Source organism: Lemur catta, chromosome 5 (genome assembly GCF_020740605.2).
Source record: "Lemur catta isolate mLemCat1 chromosome 5, mLemCat1.pri, whole genome shotgun sequence".
Lineage (NCBI taxonomy): Eukaryota > Metazoa > Chordata > Mammalia > Primates > Lemuridae > Lemur > Lemur catta.
In genome coordinates this window covers 25,517,931-25,540,511 of record NC_059132.1, presented here as the reverse complement: position 1 = coordinate 25,540,511, position 22,581 = coordinate 25,517,931, and the positions used below count along the sequence as shown (strand labels likewise).

General features: G+C 42.3%; 1 protein-coding gene across 1 annotated transcript in view; it reads right to left on the bottom strand.

Moving 5' to 3' along the window:
* Positions 1-7,214: 7,214 nt before the first annotated feature.
* The window catches only part of TIMD4 (T cell immunoglobulin and mucin domain containing 4), a 36,328-nt gene continuing 20,961 nt past the window's right edge, over positions 7,215-22,581 (bottom strand). Inside the window, exons 6-9 of the mRNA XM_045552696.1 lie at positions 11,228-11,274; positions 9,679-9,775; positions 8,436-8,475; positions 7,215-7,462 (exon numbers count right to left, since the gene is read on the bottom strand). Of these exons, the coding sequence (XP_045408652.1) occupies positions 7,378-7,462; positions 8,436-8,475; positions 9,679-9,775; positions 11,228-11,274 (269 nt within the window). The 3' untranslated portion in view covers positions 7,215-7,377. The remainder of the gene's footprint in view (positions 7,463-8,435; positions 8,476-9,678; positions 9,776-11,227; positions 11,275-22,581) is intronic.

Sequence of the window (22,581 nt, the reverse complement as noted above, 5' to 3'; positions counted from 1 at the left end):
ACTACCTCACAGAGGGATGTGATGCTTAAATTTAAAAATGTTTTTTTAAGTGCTTAGGGCAGTATCTGCTTACTGTAAGTGCTGAAATAATATTAGTGATGATGACGGGCCGTTATTAGATCACAAAGCCATGTGCACAGGGTGGCATCCCATAAAGATGAGACGGATCTGTTGGTGAGGAGGAATCAGGATGCTTTTTATTCCTTTTTTTTCTTTCTTTAACACGTGCTTTGTGCTGATGGAGGAATCGAGCTCCTTGATTCTATTCCTGTCTCACTCACTATGGTGGGAACGGACAGTCACTTTGCCTCCCTGTGATTCCATTTTTCTCCTCTATAAAATGGGGACACACCCTTCCTCTGACACAGAGCACTACATGTTTGCAAAGCTTAGAAAAGTGTGAAGCAGCATAGAAATATAAGGTGGGATTATTTCTGTTACTCTGACACTGCACTTTGATAAAGCCAACTAGTCTCTGCCAAGCTAATGAAGTTCTGCTATAGCTAAGAATTCTTGCTGTCATTTGCCATCACCTCTTAGGTCTGAAAGTTTCAGCCCCATTCCTCCACGGACTCATGACCCCTTACATCAAAGGTACAGTTCCACAAGCTCAAGGAGAAGGTGTGTATGTGTGTGCAGAATTTCTAAACTTTTTTATCTCTCAGGTCCACCAGAAATGACCCAAATATTTGGAATCGTGAAATGCACAATAAATATAGAAATGGCTTTGTAGACTGTAAGCTGTCAGGGAAGGGACTGGGATGGTCTTATGCATTTCTATACCCCAGGATCCCACAGAGCCCTTCGGCACATAGGAGCCCACCAGTGAGCTTGTGTCGGCTGAGCGAATATGGCAGAAATCCAGGTAGTCCAACCCAACAGCCACTCTGTTTCTCCCATGCTAACTCATCCTAAGTTTTGTTTCAATGGCAAGGCGCACAGCCCGGAGGATGAGTAACGATTGGTATAAACTAGTCTTAGCAGTCTCAATCTCCTTTGCCAAGGGCTGGCAATGTGACCCAGTTGTCTGGGCAATGAAACACATGGGAAAGTCTTCTAGTAACTTCTGTGGAAGGTTTCCCTTTTTGATAAAGAGTCATATTGGAGGAAAAGTTCATTTGTCACCCACTTCCTCTCTCCCTGCTTGAGATGCTTTCGTGTGAGGGCAACATCACAGTTCTCTTCACCATCCTGCAACCATGAGGGAAGAGCCAAGAAAGTCACAGTGACCTAATACCTCGTCCTAGGGAAGCTGCCAAACCAACCCTGAAACAGTCCCATGTCCAGGACTTTCGGTTGTGTGAAATAATTAAAAGTCTTTACTAAGTTAGTCACTATTTTTTGGTATTCTCTTACTTGCAGCAGAATGTGATCTTCCTGAGACAATGAATGTGCCCTGAGGAGGATCTCCCATTATATTTACATGCAGGAGGACAGGTAGTTGCCAAGTTCCTTGTTGTGCAACCAAGGTTACTACTTAACCAGTCCTCCATGTTTCTCTTATAATCTTGGCGTCATCTTTTCATCACCTCTCTGATGTCCTCTGAACAAATTAATAGCACCACCCTGACCTTAAGACATTCCTTCTCTGCTTATCTTTTCTGTTTTCTTATTATCACTTCCCATAGACAATTATTATATCTTGGTTCTTAATTACTTTATTGGGCCTCTTCCATAGTAATTGGTCATTACCTTTACTCCTCAGCTCTTCTTGAGTAATTTAATTGATCATTTCTTTAAGCAAATTCTTGCGGGGGTACTAGACCCACATAAACTTGTCACTTAGGCCAAGCTTTATCCTGATTAATTAGCAACACTACTTTCTGGCACAAAACCACCCTCACTTTAGAGCAGGGCTTCGCAAACATCGCTGCATGTTAGAATCACCTGGCATGCTTTACTAACTCCTCACATCCAGCTCTCCCTCATGCCAATCAAAGCAGGACCTCAAGGGGAGCCAGGCATCCATATTTTAAAAATTTATTTCTTTGCAATTGACAAATAATAGTTGTGTAGATTGATGGGGTACAATGTGATGTTTTGATCCATGTATTAGGCATCACTATTTTTTAACTTTCCTCACATGATTCCAATGGCAGCCAAGTCTGAAAATTAACACCTTAGACACGCACTTCTCAAACTTTAACGCACGTATGAGTTACCTGGAGATCTTAGGTGTTACAATGCAGATTCTGATTCAGTGGGGCTGGAGTAGAGCCTTTGATTCTGCCCTTCTAACAAACCCCCAGGTGACAACAATACAGCTGGTCTGAGCTCCACATTTTGAATAGCAACGGTTTAGAATCTAGATCTAGCAGTATTCTATTCTAACACTGGATCTGAACAAAGTGAACTCCATTTGGATCCAACTGCAAAGCCACAGGAATAATGATCATTGCAGTAAAGTCAAGAGCAGGAGCTATGAGTCAAAGAACTGAGAGGGTGGTTGTCTTTGATCTCTAGTTGCAAACTTATGTCAACCAACCATCCCTGTTTGCTGGGGACTGAGAGGTTCTCGGCATGCAGGACTTCAAGTTTTAAAACTGGGAAAGTTCAGGGCAAACTGAGATAAGTTGGACACCGTAGTTATGGCGGCATTATGAGAACGACAGAGCAGTCAAGCTTTGCACTTCTACATTCCAATTGCTCTTCCTGGGGACAGCTGTCTGCCTAGAAGTGAGGGGTGTGCTGGGAAAGACGGCCCAAGGAAAAGAAACACTGAGTTGCATGGCTGCCCCAGCAAGAACTTACTGGATGTGACTCCAGAAGGGCAACAATCGGGCAGATCCACGTGAGCTTTGAAAAACCCAAGAGTCTGAGTTTACAACATAGCCCCAGAGACAAATCGAGGGGACACAGCTTAGGTTCTTGCTGTAGCACTGGTTTACGGTGTAACCTAGGGCAAATCATTCCTCCTCTCTGGGCCTCAGTTTCTTCAGCTGAAAAATGGGAGTTAAACTGAAAGATGTGTGAGCGTCTTTCCCACCCTCCCACGCACTATTCAATATACAATATGGATAATAGTGCTTTGGGAGGCCGAGGTAGGAGGATCACTTGAGGCCAGGAATGGGCAACATGGCAAGGCCCCATTTCTACAAAAAAATAACAGAATTAGCTGGGTGCGGTGGTGCATGCCTGTAATCCCACCTACTCAGGAGGCTGAGGCAGGAGGATCGCTTGAGCCCAGGCATTCAAGGTTACAGTGAACTATCATGATGCCATTGCACTCCAGCCTAGGCGACAGAGCAAGACCCTATCTTTATAAAAAATATATATATATGTATGGATAATGCATATAACTGCAGACCAGCACCTTCTCAGCTCAAGCAGAGCGTGAACCAACCTTTTGTTTTGCAATCAACTATTTTCAGTGTTCTCCAAGCTACTCCCGAATAGCATTAGCATTCATCTTATGAGGCAACACTTCCCTTCCCTGTCCTTTGATGCTCAGAGAGCTGAGAACGCACAGTGCTTTTTTTTTTTTTCTAAGCTGTAACATGTTTACAAATCTAAATGAAACTCTATTTCCAGATCCAGTCTTTTGGTTTCAAGTGGCTTCCTCCTTCCGCTCTCCCCTCCACCCAGGGAGCTCACTTCTCAACTTCCTGTTTTCTTTAGAGAGAAAAGGAATCTCCCCAGCCACCCATTGGTGGATTCCTGTTAACCTTTCATTAAGCCCGCTGACAGCTGGCTCCAACTCTTTATGAGTTAGTTCAACACATTCTCATTTAAATGCGTCCCACCTGGCTTCATTAGGGTTCCTGCCAGGTTCTCCCCTTGCAGCTTCCTCTGGAAATGCAAATCAGATTCTGAGTAAATAATATGGGCACAAGGGAAGATTGAGTTCCAAGGGGGTTGGGATTGGAGAGCCATCGATGCACTCAGGTTGCCTGGACCTGAGGAGACTAAAATTCATTTGGGTCCAATGCAGCCCAATGCCACAGTGCCATCTGCATGCAGTCTTAAACTGGAGCACAGGCTGGTGGTAAGAGTGTGGAGTCCTTCAGGTCTGGTTCAAGACCTGGCTCTGCTCCAGGAGATTAGACTATGTGACCTTGGGCAAGTTCCTTCACCTGCCTCTACTTCTGTTTTCTTAGCTGCAAAGCAGGAATAATATAGCTGCTCCTGTGAGGATTCAACGAGATAATTGCCTTGAAACATTCAGTAGTGTACTCAGAACACAGTAAGTGCTTGTTACAGATCGAATTTTGTCTATTTTATGTAGCCTACAAAGGCTGGGGTCAAGGTTGAAGAATTAGGCTATTTTAAATCCTCAAGGTTTGATTGTGGACCCACCGTGTAAAACATCACCTGTTAAGAGTTGTGTACTACATCAAAGTCCTTCCTTGTGGAAATGGAGAAACGACATTGATCCCATTCCATTGTATTTCCCATGTGAGTTTTGTCTCATTTCGATTTGGAGCTCTTTAAGAGAGGCAATCCTCTCTCCTGGGCCCCCACACAGTAAATACTAGAAAGTTGTTTGTAGATGGCTACCAATTCATCCTGAGGACACAAAGAGGGGATGAGAGGAACGACTACATCAACAACTCCTCTGATCAAGGAGTCTCGGTGTAAGAATTATGCATTTATTCAAAATTTTGTAAAACCCACCCTCTACCCTCATTCTCAATCTGGCTGCCTTGTTCTAGCTCACAGCCATGTTTGTTAATGGGCTTGCTCAGGACATTATTTTAACTAATTTTGAACTTCAGTGCCTTTACGTGGGCACACACACACACTCCGATTTGTCACAGGCCACACCACCTCCCACGGCCTCACTCAGCTGAATCAGCCCCTGGCCCCCACCTCAGGCTTCTTCTTGATAGGTCTAAGGGCAGAGGGTGGAAAGGGCTGGGAGTCAGGAGGCAGGAATCTGAGCTCTGCACTGAGGGATGATGTCTCTGCCATAGCATGGACAATTAGGGCTGGAAAGGAGTAACGGTGGTGGTTCTAGTTAGGAGGCGACTGCAGGGGTCCAGGCAGAAAGTGATACCAGCTTAAATGAGGAGAAGCAGCAGGGCCTTTACCTGCTGGCACCGGAAACTCCTGACCCCTGCCTGGCCAACCCCATCACCATACAGCCCTGGCAAAGGGAGAATCTTTTCTTGAAATTTCAATCCACCTGTTAGGAATTATTAGGCTGTAATAGTTGCCAAATTCCAACGTGCATCAGAATCTCCTGGAGGGCTTATTAAAATATAGATTGCTGGGCTCCACCCTGGAGTTTCTGATTCAGTAGGTATAGAATGAGGCCAAGAATGGACATTTCTAGCCAGTTCCAAACTGGCCGAGGCTTCTGGTCTGAAGTGCATAGTTTGAGAACCACTTTGGGACATTTTTTTAAAAACTCAGGTGCACAAGCCATACCCCAGACCAATTGCAAAAGAAACTCTTAAAGGGTAGGACTCAGGAATTGGCATTTTTTAAAAGCTCCCCAGTTGACCGCAGTGTTCAGCTAAGCTGACATTGAAAACTCCTAGGACAGAGGCCATTACCAGTTCTAAAATGTTAGGATGCTCATGCCAATGTTTCTTACCCAGAGAAGGAGTTTCAGGAATGTATTTGGGAAATGACTGAAAATGCCCCCCTTACAAAACAGAAAAATATTCAGACTTTAAATGTTCTCTTGAGGAAGTATTTCCTGTCTTCTTTCTTTAGTTAGAGCCCAGTCGGTAGTAACATTGGTGGGGGTGGTGGTTCTGTGATGGTGGTGGTTGTTTTGGAAGATGAATAGGGAGCATGAGCTAAGTTAGGGTGGGGTGTATCATTGACTCACAAAATACTACAACCTGACTACATGTACAAAGTCATCTGGCTCCATTTCATTTTCCAGATAGGGCTATTGAGGCTCTGAGCCTGACTCTAGACTCAGTTTCTAAATAAATGTTTGAGTTTAGCACACTAGTCAAAGTCATTTTCCAGTATCTTAAGCTAACATCAAACAAGTCAAACCAACCAACAAACAAACCCGAAGAAGAAGCTACCAATCTGCTGCTAGCTGTTTCTATCACTTGGGCCAAACCTATCATTCTGCCCAACAGCAACAGAATAATCCAGAAGGCAGGCTGCCCTGGGCCAGTTGTTTCCCCAGTGCCCAGGGGACAAGGGATTTTTATTGAGGGCTGGAACCCTGTATGTGAACTAACAGGGCAAGTGCAGGAATCTATAGGCTGCACCAGGCAAGTAATAAGACTGATTTTTTTTTTCTCTCTTAAAGGAATGTCAAGAGAGTAGAAATCTAAAAGATGGCTACCCCTGAGGGCTGTGTGTTTATCCCATTAATGCTGCTATTGCTCTGAATGTGCAGGGAAGTGCTTCAGAGAAATGTCTTTCAGATCTAGTTTACTTTTCACATTTCTGCCCAACCAGAAGCCTCTCACGCAGGCGTGCATTTTCTATTCATTCATTCAACAACTGTTTGCTTTAATCACTCTCTCAGGGTTCCTCGTGCTAGTAGTTATTAAAGTTTTAAAAGAAACCTGTTCTTAGTGAGGAGCCAATTTCCATGAATTATATTTAGAGAAACTTATTCGGATTTCCTTGCTGTCACGTGCAAACACTGCCCCTAGTTGAATGTCCCTGTCATTCATCACATTTTGCTCCCGTGGACTCTCGGCTATTTCCAAAATTAAATTCCCCAGGCAAGAATTAAGATATGACACTGTGGTCACCTCTCAAGACACTCAAATGTGAAAAGGAAATAATAGAAAATTCAGAAATTTTAGAAGTGAGTCAATTACCATGTGATTCCATGTCACTCCCTGCATTATTAATGAAGCATAGACTCTGGGCTGCTCAGACCATACCCAGAGTGGGTCACTGAGCTCTGAAAGCTGGGCATAAAAGGAGAGATGCAAATACAAGGAGATGAAGGCACCTGGGATAGCGAAGGGACCAGAAATCATGTCCCCAAAATGAGAAAATCTGGAGAGACATCAGGTTCTCCTTGCAGTATCTGGAGAGCTACCAGGTAAAAGAGAGATTAGACATGTTCTGTGTAAGCACAATGATTTCAGCTAGGACCAACAGGCAGATGGTATCTGGAGGCAGATTTTGCTTTAAATAGTTCTTAATCTCAGGACAGCCCTGAGATTGAGTGGATTCCCTTGGGTGTGGTAATGAGTTCACCGTCACTGAAAGTGTTCAAGCATACTGTGAAAGATCACTTAGCAGTGCTACTAAAGAGAAGACACAAGCATGGGCAGAGAAGGTGTGGTCTCTAAAGTACCTTTCATTTGCAAAACTAAAGCAAGACTAGATCCATAACAGCTGTGGAACAGGTGGGGCTTTTATAGAAAACAAAACATATTAAGACTGATTTTGACACGTCAAGCGTCATGCCCTCATCCTGTCATGCTAAGAAAACATAGCATGTTAGAGCGTAAAAAGGCCATCTTCATCTTCCCGTCCATGCTGCATGTCACTGAGGACATTTTTACATTCTCCAGCATTGTCTAGCCTGGAAACAGAAAAGAGGGGCTGATGAAGGGAGCCACCAAGACCAGAAAAAAACAAAACAAAACCAAAAAACCCCAACAAACCAAAAAACCCAGATGACGCTGCTAAGTTATAATGCAACTACCCTTGAGTTCAAAAGACTCAGAGTCCCTTTAGCCCAAGCTTCACATTTTACAGATGGGAAAACTGAGGCTTCAAGGGAGAAAGGGCTTCTGCCAATGTATTATAATAAGGAGATTAAAAAGTTCGTTAACAAAATATAAAATTATGATCTAAATGCATTTATTTACCTAAAGATCTCCAAGTATGATCTTGGAAGTTCACCTCGCAGGGCCTCAGTTTTCCTACTTATTAATATTTATTTGTAAATAAATATGATTGCATTGATACAATTAATTAGTGAAGGCAAGGCTTTCATTAACGGCCTACACCAAATCTTTTCATTTCTTTCCCAAAAAGCTATAGAATAAGGCAGATATCCAAAATTCCTTATTAGAAAATGTTCAAATAGTATTTTTTAAAAAACCCAAAAAACAAAAAAGCTCCTCCCATGGTCTAATTGGGCAGAGGAACAAAATCCCAGGAATAATATTCTACATGTTTTTTTCATTTTCCATACTGCCAACTCTCCTCTTAATGAACTCCAGTTTAACAATGTCCCCTTAATGTGAGTCACCCAGAGTTAAGCAAAGAATTTCCAGCACATAATGATATATCACCTTCTTTCTTTTGCATGCCATACCTCTATTAATGCCACCTGCCTTTGTATGTGCATTTTGCTCATATAGTGTTAATAGAGACAGAGGTTATTGTAAGCTAAATCTACATAACTTTTTCCCCCTCTAATGTCACATCTTTCCAACCCTGTGCTTAATCAGAACACAAGCACAAGTCATTAAACCACTGAGTAGTAGCTAATCATTTGTAACAGCTTGTACAATCATTACAACAATCATTCATGCAAGATAAATTACCTTGAGTGTTTCTGTGAACAATTGGTTTCCATGACTTTACCTGAAAAGACAAGGCCACGGTGTTAGCAGAGTAGCTATGGTAGATAGAACATGTAAAGTGCTGGGGGCAGGCACAGGCCAAAGGTGAGGGGTAGGGCCTGGCATTGGCAGGGTCAGCCATACCTTCTCCCAGGTCAAATGCTTGCTTTTTAAAGGACCCAGTCAGTGCCCATCAATTACAAAGTTGTTCCAACGTGGTGGGCAACGATGTTAAGCTGTTTCATTTTGAGTCATTTGCTTATCCAGAATTCAAGTACTCGCTTGGGTTTTAAAACACTTCTTCATGAGACATAGGCAGAACTTTCCAAAACTGTAACCTTTGTATGAGGGTTAACAGCGGTTAACCCTCTAAATTCCCTCTTGCAACTTCACCCAGGGTGGGTGTTGAAATATACAAGTTTCACTAGTGTTCAAACCAGCTGAGACGGTTACTAGTCTTACCCGATGGACTGCCCTGAAACAGCTTTTGTTAATGACAGAATAATTTCTCTCCATTTTGCAATAGTACCAGGCGCCCACGTGCCTATACTTTGCATGAAAACTATAAATCCTGTTTCATGGCTCCTTTCTGGAGTGTTTTAAAACTTTTTTGGGTGGCAGAGGTACAAGGTCATGGAACAGATTGAGAATTTAATAAAAACTATGGACCCTGTCCCCTGAAAAATACAGGCATGAACATATAAGCACTTTTACACACACTTTCAAGGGATTCACAGCTCCCCTGAAATCCATCTGTGGCCCCTGGCTTAAGAAAACTTGCTTTCAGGCAACACATAAGACCGGGACCATTCTTTTCCTCCTGGGACCGTCCTAGCCAAAAGAAGAGGCAGGCCAGCACTTTCTCAGCACTAGGGCAGTGATAATTATAGTACTTTGCCCTGAAGGCAGTAATGAGGATGAAATGAATTAGGCACATTCAGGACTGGCACAGAATATGTGTCCAATAAATGAAGGTGCTCTTATTATGTTTTTTTTTTTCTTTTTCCAAAATGTAAACTCTACCAGGAGGATAATACACAAAGCCATTAGCACCTTATGGAGAATGAGTTTCCCTATGACCTCACTGACTGGGATGGGGACTGACAGAATTGAGCTTCTTTGGGGAGGGGAGGAAGGGGAAGGAAGCAGAAACCACCCACTCTGAGATCCTCTTGGAGTCGCCAGGGTTGTGACGGGCTCCGTCTCAGCTGGTCCCCCTCCTTACCTCGTAGGAGAAACATCAGGAGCAGTCCCAAGAGCACAAACCCCAAGGAGGACGCAATGATTATCACCAGGTTGTTGAAGTTGGGCATTCCCATCACCTGGGGAGACACAGGCAAGGCCATTGGCCCAGTCACTGCTCGATGCCATCATGGCAGGACCACAGCCCAGCCCAACAACACCTTCCAATCAGCAACAGCTTAGCTACCTTCTGCCCAACGTGTCTCAAAATCAAAACAAAGCCAGCTTTACAAATCAGCTATTTTTCCAAACATATCTGAAAATCAAAAACATTTTACGCATATCCCAAAATTTTCCTAAGTCTTAGACATCAGGCATAGGAGGCTGTGAGGCTCAGGGGGTCAGAAGATTCGAAATAACTGTGTGGTGAGCTGTGTTTGCCACCGTCAAATCTCTTTCCTGGCCACTGCCTAAATCCTTTGAGCTCTCCCTACCCCTGTTCAGCTCTTTTCATGGCTGACTTAGGTTTCCGGAGGAAACAAGATTAAAAAGAAAATGGAGCTCAATTTCATATTTTCTACAGCATTGGTTCTCAAAGTCTAGCCAGGGAGTGCATGAGATCAAAATGATTTTCATGAGATGTTTTCGCCATTTTCACTGTCACTCTCTTAACGAGAGGTAGAGTTTCCCATAGGTAATGTGACATGTGATGATGTCATTGTTCTCATTTATACAGAATTTGTAAAGCAGATGTGAGCATCCCTCTGTCGTCTATTAAGCCAGGCAGTAATAAGGTTGGCAAAAATGTAGAACAATGGTATTTTTTCTCACTATTTTTTCATCTGGGAAAATAGTTGTCATAAAACATATGTTCTTTTTGTTAACATGTATCGGATTTGTTATTCTTGTTTTTAAATGAATTAATAAATATTTTTAAATTTCTCAGTTTTAAGAAACTGAGTTTTAAGAGTTTAAAGGGGCCCTGACACCAAAAAGTTTGGGAAGTGCTGCTCTTTGGGCAGGTGTGGATGCATCTTGCAAGAACTATGTCATCTCTGTTGGCTGGGCTCTCCTCTCTTCCCTCCCTGATCCATTCTCCAACACAGAATCCTGGGGGCAGTGGGGACAGTGGCCAGGGTAGGACAACAGATTGCCTGTGAGGACAGAGATCAGGGAAGAAGACAGAGGGAATAGGGAACCTTCCCATTTCATTTATAGACATCTGTACTGCCCCCAGTTTTCATTGGAATAATAAAAATAAATGAAGGGTACCCTCAGACAATAAGAGGAACACTTGCAGCAGGTGTTGAGTCTACAGTATGTCATTAATCCTGGGCCACACAGAAGGAACACACAAGGATTTTGCATGTTTTTTGTATAGTTTTTCTTTTTGCTTTTCAAAAGCATCTGCACATACAGAAGTAACGATCAACGTTATTTCTGCCAAGAGTACAAGTCTACAGATTCTTTAGCTATTTCATAAGAGTTGTGATACATTTCCCCACTTAGCCGCATCCTGCTCTCCCCAGCCCATCTCTGCAAACCTCTACTGTGGATTTTTTAAATCTAAGTCATATACTTCAGACACTTACAGAGTCTTGTACCCCTGTTTTGTTTTGCGCAGTTGTTGTCTCAGATTCTAGGAAGGAAAAAGAGAAGAAAATGGTTATATGTCCTGTGGGAGAATAAAACACCACATTCTGAAAGAAATATTTGAAAGCCTGTCCAGAATTCCAGCTTGTGTGTTTAATTCCTTAATCGCATCTTTCTTTTTTTGTCTAATTTATGTATGCATGTTTGTTTCGATATGGTTTTAATGTAAAGTTCATCTGCTCTACAACATTATCCCACAGGAATGTCTCCATTTTATAGATGGGTAGAGACATCGGACCAGCAGGCAGTTGGCTATAATTTTTCTGTAGGTCGCAGCAATGCATTCAGGATTTTTACGCAGCCAGAAAATTTGTCAGTGCTTCGGTTAACAGAGATTTATTGAGCAATTATTATAGGCCATGCAGTACGCTGGCTGTACCTTGGACCTCATAAATTTACATCTTAGTGCAGAAAACCAAATTTAAACAAAGAATATAAATAGCTGAAAAAATAATTACAGAATGAGTAAAAAATGCTGGAAATAGTATAGAATATGGTAGGTGCATATCATGAGGATGGCTGGGTTGTTCTGGAGGGTCAAAGAAAGCTTCCTTGAGAATGGGAAGCTTAAGCTGAGACATGGAGTCATTTATTCACAACCTATAGTCGAGTTACGAGGGAACCATACCGAGACTCCGCCGACTGCTAAGCACTGTTCTAGACCTACTGAGACTGCTGAGATGAAGATGGCATGCCCCTACCCTCAAGAACTTTATGGTACATTAGGGAAGAGAGACTGGAAGATTATTTCAGCCTAACAGACCAAGGGTAGTGATGGAGTGTGCACAGGTTGCTGGGAAGGGTGGGAAGAGGGAGGGGCATCCGGCCCAACATCCTATGTAATTCAGTGAAAGTTTTATTAGAATAAAGCTCCGCAAAGACAGAGTTCCTGTCTGCCTGTTCACCACTGGGTCCCCAGCACTGCTTGGCACATACTTGGTGCTCAATGAGTGTTTGTTGAAGGAATAACACCTGAGCTGAGTTCGGGTCATGTAAGAATGAGCCAGGCAGAGAATGGTGGCCAAGGCGTTTCAGGTAGACAGGACGCCATTGGCATCAGCAAAGCTTTGGGAACAAGAAACAGCAGGTGTGCAGGTCAACGGAGCACCTGTGAAGGTGTGAAACGAGGGGAGGGAGTGGCAGGAGGTGACACTGATGTGGGCAAGGAACCGTCACAGAGGGCCTTTGCTTCATTCTGGAAGTCCCCATGGGATTCTGTAGGCAGTAGGAAACCACAGAAATGTTTAAGCACGATCCAGTGAGGCGGGTCAGGGAGTAGCCAAGATGAAAGTTACCTGATTCGAGCTCTGAAATTCAGAGCTAGTAAAAATGAAGAGCAACAGACTCAGAAATGCTTCGAAGGGAGGTCAACAGTATATGCACGTTGACCGTGGGGGTGAGAAAGAGAGGAGAGTCTTAGATAACCCACCAGTTCCTGCTTGAGACCCCAGGCCATTGCCTGAACTGTCCACTAAGATCGGGAACAGGGGAAGGAGAGTAGGGTAAGTCCGGGGCAGGAAGGAGATGAGCTCATAGTTAGAGTCACTGAGTTTAAGGCTCCTGTGAGACGCATGTGAACACTATTCCCCTAACAAACACTTGGTATGTTTGAACCTGAATCCAACTCAGGAAAAGGGTGCCGTTGGACCTACTGATTTGGGAGTCATCGGTATCAAGGGAGCAGTTAAAATCCTCAGAGTGTATACGAAATCCAAGGGCTGCCTGTGCAGAGAGAAGAGCAGGAACCCCGGAAAACATTGGTATTAAGAGGTGGGCAGCGCAGGTACAGGAGAGGGGGGAAAAAAAAGAAATGATCAAAGAGATCAGGACAGGGTAAAAACATCCAGGAGGGATATAAAGTCGTAGGTACAATACAATCTTAGAAATAGAACTTAAAGACAGAGAGAGAGCATGAATGTAATAAACATCTAAGCTAACAATTACTGAAATTGATCATTAAATTTTCCCTCATGCTTCCTTTTTACTTAAGGCAAAAGGAGAAATGTGTGAGGTTTTGTAAAGCTCTTAATTTGGTACCAGAGAGCTGCTTTGTTCATCAGGGAGAGGAACTTGTTGAATGCCTAGAGCATAAAAACCAAAGGGGAAATTCAGTCTGTTTTCATATCCTAGAACTAAGTTATTGTTGTTTTTCTCTCTGCTATTATCCCCCAGAGCCAGAAATTGCAGGTAAGAATTCAAAACGGCTACCCCTGTTCTGTCAAAATCCTGTTGTGTTATAATCATTTGTGATGGATAAGCCTGAAATTGAAACCATCAAAGGGAAAAGCCAGCCTGGGTCAGTTTTGTCAGAGCTAATCTGTATTTTAAATTGGGATTGTCTAATGGGAGAGGCATTTTGCAAACACATACCCTGCTGCGTGATACCAAAGAGCACTTTTTTTTTTTTTGCTTGTTCTTCTTCAGAAAATGCCAAAAGCCCAAATGGGAAGCGCTCCAGGGGCTGCAGCATTGTGCACAGAATAGCAACACCAAGCACAAGTTGATGCGACTTTTCTTTCTTGTGAAAAGTAGCCATGCTGGGGGTTAGGGAACGGGGTTAGACAAGTCAGGATTACCGGTTTCCATGTCGTCTGTGTTCCCTTGGCCCTTAAATTGTCAAGGCACTGAGCTCTGACACAACAAATACATCCAGACAAAGGTAGGAACTTCCCAGAACTTGCTATTAATCGTAAAGCAATTCTGTGGGAGGGGAATTGTAGTCAGTTGAATAGTAACTCCCCCTCCCAAAATCATGTAACTATACTGAGAAATAGGGTCTTTGTACATGTAATTAATTAAAATCTCGAGGTGAAATCATCTTAGATTTAGGATGGGCCCTAAATCCAGTGATCAATGTCCTTATAAAGAGAGAAGAGGACAGAGAGACACACGCAGAGAAGGCCATGTGAAGACAGAGGTAGTGATGCTGCCATAAGCCAAGGAATCCCTGGGGCACCTGAATCTAGGAGGAGGCAAGGAAGGATTCTCCTCTAGAACCTTCAGAAAGAGCGTGGCCCTGCCAACCTCTCAATTTCAGACTTCTAGCTTCCAGAACTGACAAAGAATAAAAGTCTGTTGTTGTAAGTTTATGGCACTCTGTGTTACAGCAGCCCGAGGAACTAAATTCAAGAACATCAGCATGCAAAGAATGAGAGTGGCCTTCAATGGGGGTAATCAACCTAAGAACATGTCAGGAAATGGGTTCTGAGTACAAGCAGGAAGACTAAATCCAATGAAAGGCTCTAGCACTAAACTCAAAAGAGTGTTAATCTAATGTCTTGTTAGTAACATTCCATTGAACATTTCCTCCCCATGAGCACCCCGTGCTGCCAATGAAAAAATTGAGGCCCGTTAGGGTGGAGTAATGTGATGCAGGTTGGCAGGCTGCAGTGGTAGAGCTGGGATCTGAACCTGTCTGACTGACATCAACACCTTTGCTTTTGGCCTGGCGCTGTGGCTCACACCTGTAATCCTAGCACTCTGGGAGGCCGAGGCGGGAGGATCACTCAAGGTCGGGAGTTCGAGACCAGCCTGAGCAAGAGCAAGACCCTGTCTCTACTAAAAATAGAAAGAAATTATTTGGACAACTAAAAATACATATAGAAAAAATTAGCCCAGCATGGTGGCACATGCCTGTAGTCCCAGCTACTCGGGAGGCTGAGGCAGGAGGATTGCTTGAGCTCAGGAGTTTGAGGTTGCTGTGAGCTAGGCTGATGCCACAGCACTCTAGCCCGGACAACAGAGCCAGACTCTGTCTCAAAAAAAGGAAATGCCTTTGCTTTTAACAACCTCACTGTACCAAAGCTCAGGCACATCGCACCATGTAAATAGCATGTCCTGCCTACTGTGCAGGACAGTGATTTGCATTGAATCCAGAAAATCATGGTCCAGAACAGAGGTCTCTAAAATGGGCTCAGTGCCCACCAGGAGTGGGTTAGGCCATAAGGGGAAAATAAGCTCTTCTATTTACATTTATTTAAATCTCATCCTTTAAATACTTTTGAGGAGGATGTATTTCAAAATGTATTTAACATATTGGTATTGAGGTATACATGAACAAATCATAAATAAATGTTTTACTAAAAAGAATACATTCTTTTTATCAGAATACATTATTCATCTGGTCTAGAGAAGAAGAAGAAGTCATTTGTCTCTCAAATGCAATTTGTAGACTATGGTCACTAGCATAATGACACCCAGAGGTGTCCACATGCTCATCTTCAGAAACTGTGAATATATTACCTTATATGGCAAAAGAAACTTTGCCATGTGACTAAGTTAAGGATCTTGAAATGGGAAGAATATTCTGGATTATCTGGTGGGCCCAATGTAAGCACAGAGGTCCTTTTTTGCTTTTTTTTTTTTTCTTTTTTTTTTAAGATAGGGTCTCACTCTGTCACCCGAGCTGGAATGCAGTGGCATCATCATAGCTCACTGCAACCTCAAACTTCTGGCCTCAAGCAATCCTCCTGGCTTGGCCTCCCATAGGGCTGGGATTACCACTTTGTGAGCCACCATGCTTGGCCACAAGGGTCCTTGTAACAGGAAGGCAAGATGTTCAAAGTCAGAAGATGTGTGATAAAAGAAGAAGAGGTCAGAGAGAGAGAGAGACTTGAAGATGCTATCCTACTGGCTTTGAAGACAGAAGAAGGGGCCAAGAAAAGCCTCTAGAAGCCAGAAAAGGCAAGGAAACAAATTCTCTCCTGATATACCCAGTAGGAATACTGATTTTAGAGCTACTGACCTCCAGAACCATAAGATAATAAATCTGTGTTAAGCCAGTATATTTGTGGAAATTTATTACAGAAACAACAAGAAACTAATACAGAGACACCAGTCACTCACTAAGATCTTCCCCCAAAATGGTGGTTCTGGGGCTAGGCACAAGACATGAAAGGAAGATTCACTTTTCATTTAAAATTTTGTATATGCTTTGTACTTTTGCCATGTATATGTATTATGTATTTTACAATAAATTGAGATGTAATAACAACAAAAAATCTGAACATTAATTCAACTTTTCCCAAGCCCATGCATTCTGATTAATATTAGATTTTCCTGCAGGATGAGAATGTATTTATATGAGAAATGTGAAAATGTGGATCCCTTGGTAGCTAGAATTTTCACTGTAAATTAGCTTTCTGGCTTACATTTTATACTCTTGAGTTTTTGGTAGGCCTGGGTACTCTGGCAAAATGGAATTCCTGTGACACTTAACCCCAGATCTTGGAGCACTGCCAAGTGCTTGCCCCTCAGCCTGTGTCACTCTGGCATCCTGGGACTCTCTCTCCCATCACTAAGTACCTATCCCAGCCTTCCTTCCCAGCTGTGTGACCTTGGGCAAGTTATTTGCCTTCTCTGAGCCACAGTTTCTTCATCTGAAAATGCTGATATTTTCACCAACTGATCTCCTATGGCATTTTTCACCTTTAATTCTGGATGCCTTTTTACAGAGAATTGAATAGCCCAAGAAAATTATCATTATATAGTATTCTTTTAAAAGGGTAAAAACTTAGTATCAGGAATGAGTGTTTAGATACTTAAAAATATATACAGACATACACGCATACATCTTGCTCCCCAAAGAGAACTAAAAAGAAATTCTAAGACTAAATACATCTGACTTTGAGTGAAAATATTACAGACTATCAGATTATTTCTCTCATTAGTACTTTTGTATCATTTCTAAATTTTCCCAAATGGGAAATTTTTAACTGTAAAATATTATTTGTATCTTGCGTTCATCATTGGAAACCCTCCGAGATGCCTGAGTCAAGAGCAAACTCTTGAGGTGTGTGTCATTTCCCTGAAGCAATGCCACAGTGACCTTTTATATGAAACACTAAAAATAGTTGTTAGAAACCCAGTAACCCACAGCCAAAAAAGCGATGGATGGTGGTATAAGAAAGGATCCAAAAGATCCTTTCTCCCTGGATCCAAAAGAACTGACATGGAAAGATGTCCGTATATTGGTTGTTTTTATAGATCAAAAAATATTTTTAATAATGAGTGTATATAAAAAGCTGACGAAATCCTAGTATGGTGTATATACTATTTAATTATATTATGTCCGTGCAATGTCCTGTTTTTAACAAGGTACTTTAGCTATATAAGATATGACCATTGGCGGACGCTGGAGGAATGTATAGAAGACTGTACTACTTCTGCAAGTTCTTGTGTGTCTAAAATTGTTTTAAAATAAGGTTTTTTTGAAAATTGTTTAAATATCAGTCATTTTATATTGTTCAATCTAATATAGGCATGATATATAGTAGCTTTGCAGTAAAGATTTATTGAACAAAATTATTGAATGGATTTTAAAGTGAATTTAAAAGAACATGGAATGATTTTGGAAAAAAATTTTTAATTTTGTAAAAAATAATAATATATGTTATTTTGGTATTAGGCAAATAAAAAGGATGTAAGAGGATATAGCCAAAACTGTTACAGTAATTATCTCTTCCTTTTGTTTATGGGTGGGAGAGGTGGTTGGGATACCAAAAAATTTTTACTGTACAATGTTTTAACTGTTTTTTTGAAAGTGTATGTATTTATTCTATAACCTAAAAAATAAAGTTTAAATGTTAAAACTGTAGCATAAAAACACCATCTTTACCTGCAAAGGACTTAAAATCTAGTAGGGTAGGAGGCAATGTTTAGTGCATGTTCTAGAAGAGCCCTATGGAAATAGCTTTACATCTGCCCTTTCTAAGGAACCTCTCTTGCATCTGGATGGATCAAGGATTTGCAAGCCACAGCCTGAGGGCCAAATCCAGTCCACTGTCTTGTTTTTGTACAGCCTGGGAGCTGAGATTAGGTTTTACAATTTTAAATCATTGGGAAAAACTCAAAAGAATAATTCATAACACATGAAAACTATACGAAATTCAAACTTGTTCTCTCACTCAACTAAAACTATGTGCTATGTGCAGTTCTCAAATGGCATTCAAATTTTAGACTCTAAGTCTTTTGAGGATCCATTTTTAATATCATCCCCATTCCCATCCTATTAGTGGAAATTTGCTTTAAAATTACTAGACGCTTTCTCTTAGAATCGATTTATTGAATACTTAACCATGTGCCTGGCACAGTGATGAACACGTCATATAAATGATCAAATTTAATGATCATAAAACCCATTTTACAGATCTGTAAAGCGAGGCTGAAAGACGTTAAACCGATTGCCCAAGGTGACACAAACGATAAAAGGAAATTTGAACCCACCTGTGAATGACTCAAAAAAAAAAAATCACAGTTGTAGCCACTCTGCCAGAAAGGGAAAACAGCATATTAAAATCCTGTTTGAAAACACAAGCTCTCTAACGAGAGGGCTTCTGGCCAGAAATCAGCTGGGAATGAAAGCGCTCTATCTTCTTGGTGGGTACATTTTAAAACAATTATTACATATGTTGACTCATCATTGAATTCTTAGATACTGGGACTCATCTGTCTGTACTTTTAAAACAAAATTAGTTCTGAAATAAGTCAATTCAACGATACGATCTTAAGGCAATCCTAGAACTTTAGAAGTGACAACTGCAAGCCTTCAGAGAACAGTTTTCTTTCCTTTCGTGGGAAACCTCTGGTTTATGCTGCCCCCTCTGGATCACTAGTGGTATGACCTCAAAAAAAAATCCAAAAGGCAGCAAAAGGATCTAAAAATCACAATCTGAATATTTTAGAGTCGGAATGGATTTGAAAGTATCTCTTCCAATTCCTTTTTTTTTTTTTTTTGGTCAAGATATAAACTGAAATATAGAGAGAAAGGTTCATCTGCTCAAGGTTTCACAGTAAATAAGTAATACAGGAAATAACTACACATATTTGCTGACCTCTGCTCAAAGTTTATATTTTCTGACCTTGCTTGGCAACATTAACACAGATCTAGAATTTCAAAACTCCTTTTGAAAGTGGAAACACACATTTATTGAATTCACATACTTCCTGTAAATTCTGGAGGCCTCTACATGTCTTCAACACGCGGAATGATCAGAAAGAGCACTATACACCTAAATGAATAAACAAACAGAGCCTTACATACATGAGCCAGGTGTTCCTTACATCCACGGGCAAAACTGGGTGGGGTCCATTTTCTTAATTTTGAAAGGGAACAAAAAGTGTGTCATGTTGGCACCCAACGTGATTCATGAAGAGCAATAAATGGTGAGATGCTGTCACATTTCACATTTATGAGGTGGACAAAGGAAACCAGAGACTCTAGAACACCATTATTAAAGAGACATCCCAGTTCAGAACTTTGCTTCAACCTTCTACTGCTCCTGAGACACCCCAGCAACAAAATCTCACCCTTTTTGTGAGAGGCCAGAGTCACCCTCTCAGGCTCCAACCCTGAGAGTCTTGATAAGCACAGATAAGACCTCATTCCTTTCCTTCTTTTTTTTTTTTTTTTTTTTGAGACTGGGTTTTGTTCTGTCACCTAGGCTGGAATGCAGTGGCATCATCCTAGCTCACAGCAATCTCAAACTCCTGGACTCCAGCGATCCTCCTGCCTCAGCCTCCTGAGTAGCTGGGACTACAGGTACTCACCACCACGCCTGGCTAATTTTTCTATTTTTTGTAAAGACACAGTCTCGCTATGTTGCTCAGACTGGTCTCAAACTCCAGCCTCAAGTGATCCTCCTGCCTCAGCCTCCCAGAGTGCTCGGAATTACAGGCGTGAGCCACGGCACCAGGAAGACCACATTCCTAATTCTCCCCCTTGGACTCCTCTCTGAAGGGCAATGTCTAGGACTCTGCTCTGCCCATATAAGCTGATCAATAAATCTTGACTGAGGGAAGTGGGAAGGTTTGCATTTCACCAATAACCATCAATTATTGATAACAATAATAAGAAATGGCTACCATATACTGGGCACTCACAACCAGCCAAGCACAATGCGAAGTACTTGCTATGTTTGATCTCAGTTAATCCTTAGAAAATGCCCTACAGGAGACATGATTATTGTCCTCATCTCACAGTGGGAAATCTGTGGGCTGGGGAGGTCAGGCTACTTTCTCAAGTCACATGGTAGGAAGGGACAGAACAAATCTCAGAGCCAGGGTTTCTACCTGCAGAGCCTAAGCTCTTATCCTCTGGGCAATATGGACTTTGGAAAATGTGGCAAGAGCTCACGTATACTTGCTCTACAAAGATCAGTGCTGGAGAGTGAATATGTTGGGAAAGGATCCACTTAGAATGGAACCCCAGACCTCGGCTACCTGGGTGCGTACAGTTTCTAGAAAAGAAATCCTATATTGTCATTCATGATGATTATTATGAGCACACTGTGAGCGCCTGAAAGTGCTTTGTGTACTTCCACATGTTACCTCATTTGAGTTTCAAAATGATTCCATGAGCTAAGTAAACTTGGGTAGAATTATTGAAAGAAGAGGAAACGGAAGCTCTGAGAGGCCTGTACCTTGTGCAAGGCTGCAAAGCCAATAATGATGCTCGTACATGGTGGGACAGTGACATCTGATTCCAGATCCCAGTTCTTTCCCCCTCTACTCTTCTGCTGAGCACCACAGGGTTCGACAGCCCTCAAGTACAGATGGTAGTTTCTTGCCAAAGGGCATTTGTAACCTTTACTTGTTGACTTGTTCACAATGGAAAGAACAGAAACCTCATCAAAGAACTCGCTGAGGTTTACTCACGTATTCTATCCCCTGTGGAGTCAGAGACCTCTCCAGTGCCTAGAAACTCGCTCCCCCACCCCCCAGCTCAGTATGAGAGGGACGTGGTGGCCTGAAGAGTGGCCATCTAGCTCAGTTTGGAGCCATTAACGAGGACCTGTCTTAGGTCCGGCTCTGTGTTCTATTTCAACAACTCACACTTTCCTTCTTTTTCATTCTTTGTTTGCCTTAGCATGGACCTCCCTTAAAGTCTGGCAATTCTCTTGGATCTTATTTGGTTGATCTTTCTGAAGGTGAGCTGTTAGATGCTAGAATTACATGGATTCAGTTCCAACTGTATTAATAAAAAAAAATCATTTGTACGGTTGATAGACTAGAATGCTATTGTGAGAAAAATCATAAGAATCCACTTTTTGTCCTATTCCTTTATCCCCCAGACAGTTGGCCTACCGACTGATTCAAGCCTGTGAACAGCGCTGGCCATGAGAGATAAAACAAATCTGCTAATGCCTCGCGAAAGATGTTGACTTTGAAATCAACTGCATCCAATTTCTTTCTTTCTAACAACGGCGTTTAGGAGTAAAAATGAGCTTTGCTTCACTCCCCTGCCTGCCTCTGTTGCTTCTGCTGAGCTTGTACTGAGAAGGGCAATTCCTCCTACAACATTTTTATGCCCTTGATTGGTTAAGGACTCAGAAAATTGTCAAGTTCTGACAGGGCTCAATTTTATCTTTGCTTTAATAAAATAATGCAGCGTATGGGAATGACCTCTAATTTGGGAGTCAGAAGAGAGTTCTACCTAGGGACTAGTGCTCACTCCTCTTTGAACTTTTTAAATACCTCCATGCCTCAGTTTCCTTCTTTGTAAAATAAAGTGTGCTATGCCAGCAATTCCTAATTTCTTTCTTGGGATCAGGGCTGGGCTGGCTTCAAAATGATCTCCTGAAGAAGTTTGTTATACATACAATTTGGGGGGCCACCCCTAGAGGTTCTAATTTTGCAGATCTTGGCTACAGTAGGGTGATCTCTGTCTTTATAAGCTCCCTGTGACTCCAGCCCATGGCCAGGTCAGGTATTCCTGGATTAGATGATCTCTAAATTCAAGTTCTTGGTTTCCCAGTCAACTACTACCTCCTGGGAGGTCCATGTGAGATCTGATTATTTTCACACCTTTATTTGTTCTTACCTCACCTCCTCCTCTCTTATCTCCATTTCCAGACTAAACTCACCTCCCCCGTGTTTGACTCATCCCCCTCTTCAATGCCAGGACACACCTTGCTCCATTCACCACCCCCATCTCTCTCTGCCCTGCCGCCCCTCTAAATACCCTTGAACTTGAAAGAACATCTAACGTTCATTCTCTGGCGAATGCACATCTTTGGACTTAGTGGAATCCTTCCCCCACCCAGAGCCCACACTGTCCATTTCATGGGGACCCTGCCGCAGCTCACAGCCAGCTTTCTAAATACCTCATCCTAGAATTTCCCAGTATTTAACTACACCCTCCCTAGCCTTTGTCAGCCTGGCTTCCTCCACCCCTGCACTCGCACGGATCCCATCCCACTTTTGCTGTCTCCCTCTCTAGCCCCTTAGCTGGCTCCTCTTCTTCCACCACAATCTCCCCCAGTGTAATTATTCCTTCCAGGGGAGGGGGTCTCCC